Genomic DNA, 6,224 nt, shown 5'->3' with positions numbered 1-6,224 from the left:
GCATCTGCAGAGAAGAGGAGGAAGGTGGGAAGGTTCTTGTTTGAAGAGAAGAGAACATTTGATGTAAATGCAAGAGAGACTGGTCGCAAGAACTGACGTGGACAAGAAGTTAAATAGATTCCATTTCATGAGCCAACTGTGATTGAGTGGTCGTGGCTGCTCGGAGTGGGATGATGTGAAGGATGGTAAAACCACATCAGAGCTCAGCAGAAAGAAGTCCTGATTGATTAGCGATGCCTGCTGTGGACCAGGATTAGGGCGCATGCCTGCCTGGTATCTGCTAGGAACAGAGATAATGTTGACTGGCAATGAGGGCTCTTGAATTTGCATTGTTCCCCAAGACACAGGTTGTAAGATTTCTTACAGCAACACTGAACATCTAGGGTGTATATGTGGATGCTGCACCCCAGGCCTCCTGATTTTATCTCAGCACCCCCTGCTCAGTGAGCATCCCACTGTGTGTGAACTACTCCAGGGCAGGGCCCAGACCTCCTCAGAATTGCAACACCTGAAACTGTTTTTTAAAGACATACTAGTCCAAATCACCTAGAATCAAGTTTATTCCATTCGGTCTCATGGAATCTCTGGACCCTAGGCTTCAGGGGAGTCTCATTCTCAGGCACTAAAAAAAAATGATAATTTTGTCCCTAGCTCCAGGAAACTGGGGCTTTCTCAGGACGTGGTTGGTTACTTGTTCTACCACTTTGCATCCTGGAACAGAATGAGTAATGTAGGAACCGACAGAACTGGGTTGGAGGCATGAGCCAGGCTCAGGGGAAGACCAGGTAACCTCGAGGGCCTGTTCATTTTGAACTCTGAGAACCAGAGATAAGCCCAGGTTATCACACCTTCCGTAACCCTCATGTGCTGTAATCTGAATATAATTCTACCTTCTGACGTTGCAAATCCTTGGGCCCTGACGTGCTATGGTTTTAAGATTGTGTGGTTCTGATATCCCAACACCTATCGTCATAGCATTCTACCATGCTGGCATAGTTTGCTCCAAGCCCTCTTGGATTCCTTGGGAGGAATGTGGAGCAAAGAGCCTTCCAGGACCTAAAATTACCTCCATGTAGGACTGCTGCCACTTGCACCCACAAGAAGCAGAGGTCCAGGCAGAAAGCTGCATTTGAAGGATTAAAAAGTGGGCTGCGTGAGCACCAGAGACAGAGGGGCTGTAGCTCTACCCTGAGTGCCCACATAGCCAGCACACCCAGCCTCCAGGTCTGCGTCAGCCTCCCTCTTACCCCAGCTAAAGTGCCACAGACCCACAATGGGAAACACGCCAATGGGGCTGGGACACAGAGGCCCATTGGTGCTGAAGACCCAGGTTTGAGAGAAGGGAGAGATCAAAGCCCAACATACCGAACACCATTAATAGCTTTTATTTTTTATGTTAAAACCAACAACCACTTTATTTATTTGCTCATGAGTCTATAATTCGGGCAGGGCTCAAAGGGGTGCCACTGAAGTCACCTGGGTCAGTGTGACGGGGCTAGAAGGCCCACCTGCAGGGACACGTCTTTTATTAATAACAGCAGCAGTTGCTCCCTGGGAGTGAGCATTGACTTGCTTGAAGAACACCCACATCCACTAGCACATGACCTCCGGGTCTTCAATTCCCCTTGGAGGGAGACACGATGATATTTATTATTCCATTAGCAGATGGGTAAATTGAGGTATAGATGAGAAGAGAAAGAATATTAGAACTGCAGAGAAACGATCCTCCTGACGGCCAGCCTCCCTCAACCATCAGCTGTTGCTTGGGCCCTCTGTTCTGCTGAGGATGTCCTCTCTCTCTCCTGCTCAAGCCTCTCATGACCTCTTCCCGCTCCTCTCTGGGCTCCCCCAGTCCTGCAGGGTTCTCCTGTCACAGCCCAGTTCATGCTGAGGGCCATCTCCCGATCTATGCTGTCTGCTTCCTAAGCACTGAGGAGGTTCTCACTATCTACTCGTTGAATGAACAAACAAACGAACCAACGAATGGATGAATTAGTGGCCCATGCTTAGAAATACCCCTGCCCTATGTTACCCACAACAAAACCTGAACTAGAATCCACATCTGGGAGACTCAGGGGTCCAGCAACTTGATATCTGCCCTTTAGAAGATGAGACTGGATTACCAAATGAAAAGCCCTCAGAACCCACTAGAAACAGAGTCCCAGGTACTGTTGTTGGTCCAGCTACACAGTCAGAGGCCGGAGGAGGAGGGCGTCTAGCGCTAAGCACAGTGGGGTAGAGGATGCACACAGGATGGGAAGGGAAGGCAGCAAGGTGGTTAGGAGGGAATCGGTGAGAAAGGAAAGAAGGTAGGGCAAGATGAGCATGAGGTCAAGGGCATGAGGGTAGAAAGTGGAAACAGACTGACGTTGCGGACACTTCTTGCACTCTAAGACCTTCTATGTGGCCTTCTCAGAACCTTTCTCTTCTCAGCTTCATAGAGAAGGGCTGAGGCTTGGTGAGTGCTGAGGCTTGGTGAGGCTTGGTAATATCCTTTCCAGCCTCAACATTCGGCAAGCCTATGTGTGCCTGACAGAGGTTTGAGTGATGGCACTGAAAGGAGGTAGGGTAAGTCAGAGAAAGCTTCCTGGAGGAAGTGAGACTGCTTGAAATTTCCCTGATGCAGGTCTAGCTTCTAGCTCTGCTCATCATCCTGTAGTCCTCAGGACAAGACTCACACCCACCTTCCCCACCTTGTTCTCCGCTCAGTGGCCTCGGGAATGGAAGAAGCCCCTCAGCTCATGACTGGACACAGAAGAGCAGCCACAGCCCATTCTAATCGTAGAAACAAGGGGCCCAGAAAATAGGCAGCACACGCCCAGCTGCTTCTTCCTCTCCCAGGCAAACGCCCATGGCCTGCCACACTCCCCAGGCTGGAGCACACTGTCCAGGCCACAGTGTCCGGAAGTGTTTCAGAATTTCCAACAGTGCTTCAAAGGACCCTTCTGCCCCACCAAGTACACATCTGGCAGCTAGCAAGCCTGCTCTGGCTGCAGTCCTTGGCCAGAATCACTGTTCCTGTTTCAGAGCATCTAGCCAGCCAGAGGAACATCCCATCTGCTAGTTTGTCCCTAAATGGAGCCAACCCTGCCCTCTGGAGCAAGGAGTAGTCCAAATGAATGGAAAACCCATATTCCGGGCTGGAACTCCAAGGCTGCTCTGTCAGTGAGCGAGGATTTATGGAACATCAGCTCTGGGTCCAATGCTCTTGCTGGGTGGCGTGGGGAAGGCAAGAGGAGAAAAAAGTGTCCTAGATTAAGAGCATGGGATGCAGAACCAGGCTGCCTGAGTTGGAAAGCCAGCACTTCTTATAGGAAGTAGCCTGGACAGACCTTGCACTTAGCTCCCCTCAGCCCACAGATTTTCCCTCTGCAAAACGAGCTTGAGAGTCGGGGGCCAGCACTCGTATAGTTCGGGGGCCTGTGCAGTGCCATCGCTCTAAGTGTGAGCTCTTGTGTTGTTAGTATTTCAGGGTCCTGGCCCCTCAGAGCCTGCAGTCTTCCAAGGACAGGACCCACACAAGAGAAAGCAGGACCATCTTGGGGAGGAGTGGAAGTGCTCTCTGACCTCTGAGGACACAGTTGGTACAATTGCAGGGAAATCCCAAGAGCCAGGTCTCAGTTCCAAGTGACAGTGAGGCTCAGGAGCAGGTGGGCGCCATCACTATTCATGTGGTTGGCCAACAGGGAGCTCTCCCCGGGTGCTGGGTGGTGTAATTCTAGGAAGGGAGCCTCTGGGTATAGTAGTGCTGCTGTGGCCGCGGTGAGCCCTGGGCTGGGCGCTGCCCCCTGTGGGTCACAGAACCCCTCACAGACTCTGCCTCTAGGGCTCTCCCCACAGGGCCCTGTGCTAACCTCATCACTCTGCAGTCATTGCCTGGGTCTGGAGCCGTCTTAGTCCTTAGGAGGAAAGGGTCCTTAGGACCTGGCACATGTCTGACATGTGGAAAGTCCCAGGAAAGATTTGTGGAGAGCACACTGCTGGCTCCAGCCCTCAGGGCACAGACAGATCAAAACCCCCAAGGCGTATGTCCTCACCAGGGGACAGGGTGGGGCTACAGATGAAGCCTCCTCACCTCTAAACCAAATAGTGATTGAAAGAGGATCTGGCCCAAAGGAAATGAAAGGCTCAAACCCTGGAAATTAAAGAAGAACAGAGAAGGTTGGCTTGAAGGGCAGGCTGGGGAGGCTGGGCATACTTTTAAGAGGAAGCATACAACTGGGAGAAGTCCTGAAGGGGACCCCCAATCTGGGCAACTGTCAGACAGGTGTCAGAGGCCCAGAAGCAGCTCTGGGCTCCAACAGGAGCCTGTCCTGTGCCCTGGGAACCCCTGCCTGGGCAGCTGCCTCTGCAAAATGCACTTTAAATGGACACACTCTGTGCGTGTGGGGGCTTAGGCAAACCCCAGCTCTGCCCTTTCTGCCTGCGTGATCCTGGGCCAGTTCTGCTGGCCTCAGTGAGATGTTGTGAGATCAAATGACACAATGAATCAAAGTATTCGGTATAATCTAAGGGTGGAGGAAATGGTAGGTAGGGGTGCTTTTCTCGGCATTTATACCCATCTTTGCATCATTAAGGGCAGAGGTGAGCTGACCAGCTGAATTCTCGGGGCTTTTTCATTTCTAACTTCTTGAGTTCTAGCAGTCTCCAGAGAGGAGAAGACAGTAAAAGGGGCAGATTAGGGTTCCACCCAGACAGGCCCAGCTCCCTGTAGGGTGTCTGAAGCCCCTCTGCTAAGGCCTGACAACCATTCATCGATCCTCCAGGGCTGGACAGTTGCCTATGAGAGTATTCTTTGGGCCCAGCTGAAACCTGCCCCCTTAGCCTTGTCCTGCCTCTATTCAGAATGCCACCACTCATGCCTCCAGCCCCAACCCTCACCATTACCCATCTCCCCTTCCACTTTCTATTCCAACAACCCAGAATCGCTGTTGGTGGCCAGCATACTGCATGCCCTCCTTCTCTTTCATGCCCGTGCACGTGCCATGCCCTGTCTTGGGGAGGCCTTCCCTCTTCCCTTCCTCTGACTCACCTGAGGCCCCTCCTCGCGGACCCCCGAGTCTAGGGCTTGCCCCTTCTCCTTTGGCTACATGGCCCCTGGTGTCCCTCCCTCAATGCATGGCTCAAGCTGCTCATCTCCCCTCCGCCCTGTGGTCTCTTCCCAGGTGGGGACCATGTGTCTCAGCTCCTGGCACAAGACTGGGTGCAGGAAGCATCTCCTGCCGAGGCGCCTGCCCTGCCCTGGGCTGGCCCACAGAGAAGGAGCAAGGAACAAGGAAGCTCAGCTCTGCCAGTTTCCCATGCTGACCCTCCCTGGGAAATGAGAAGGCCCTCGGTACCCCCGATGGTCCATCCTTCCCCAGGCCCCATCCGTCCAGCTCTCCTGTCATACTTCCTCACGAAAACAAACACCACTGTCGCTTGATATCCGGCTGCTGATCCTGGCAGCTAGATTAGCATTTGAAAGTTTCGTTTGCATTAATTTCAGACGGAACATAAATATGGGTTTGGGATCCCTCTTCCAGGAGGAGAAAACTGGAAACCGGGCGGACTCACTGGAGAGAAAACATGTGTGCTGGCCGAGGGAAGCCCGTGTTACTTTGGAATCTTTGTGGGAACATCTGGTCCTCCCCACCTCCCTTCCACCCAGCCCCCCAACACTGTCTTGAAACTACCCTGTTAATTGGTGGATTGTTCTTGCTGAGCCCTTGCACACTTTCCCTCCGATCTGGTGAACCTTGGAAGGTACACGTGTTTCTGACAATTTCCTGCCCCCAAAAACGTGAACTCCCTCGTAGCCACCAGTACTTCAGAGTGGGTGTGTGGGAACGTGCAGTGAGCAAGGACATCTCTGGAAGGAAGTCCAAGTCCAAGCTTTGCTTCTTTTCACCCATATGAGCTGGGCAAGTCCCATCCCCTCAATGAGCTCCAGTTTCCTCATCTGTAAACTGGGAGACCTCAAAGGCTGCTGTGAGGATGAAAAGAAACTACAGCAGAGAAGCCTCACGTACCCAGGAGGCTCACTCACTAAGTAGGAGTTTGTGTCTAGATCATCACGTGATGGAATCTGGACCATGTGGAGAAACTGAGACACACAGCAGGCAAGGAAGCTTCCCAAGGTCTCAGTCAGGTTGCTATCGAGCCAGGTTTTCTGTTCTAACCCCAGGATAGGCTTCTTCTCTCTATTTTACCCTGCCTTTCCCGTGTCAGAGGGTAAATTGCAG

The 6,224-nt window shown here is 52.2% G+C and overlaps 1 protein-coding gene across 3 annotated transcripts in view; it reads left to right on the top strand.

Moving 5' to 3' along the window:
• Positions 1-6,193, top strand: part of TRABD2B (TraB domain containing 2B) — a 204,055-nt gene extending 197,862 nt beyond the window's left edge. Inside the window, exon 5 of one of the 3 annotated variants that reach the window (XM_023535040.1) lies at positions 5,166-6,193. In XM_023535040.1, the coding sequence (XP_023390808.1) occupies positions 5,166-5,425 (260 nt within the window). In that variant the 3' untranslated portion in view covers positions 5,426-6,193. Of the gene's footprint in view, positions 1-3,464; positions 5,144-5,165 lie in introns of those variants that run through there. The other 2 variants (XM_023535033.1, XM_023535034.1) reach the window with 2 other exon arrangements.
• Positions 6,194-6,224: the final 31 nt, after the last annotated feature.

The sequence above is a fragment of the Pteropus vampyrus genome, unplaced genomic scaffold (genome assembly GCF_000151845.1).
Source record: "Pteropus vampyrus isolate Shadow unplaced genomic scaffold, Pvam_2.0 Scaffold135, whole genome shotgun sequence".
Lineage (NCBI taxonomy): Eukaryota > Metazoa > Chordata > Mammalia > Chiroptera > Pteropodidae > Pteropus > Pteropus vampyrus.
This window is presented reverse-complemented; position numbering and strand designations above follow the sequence as displayed.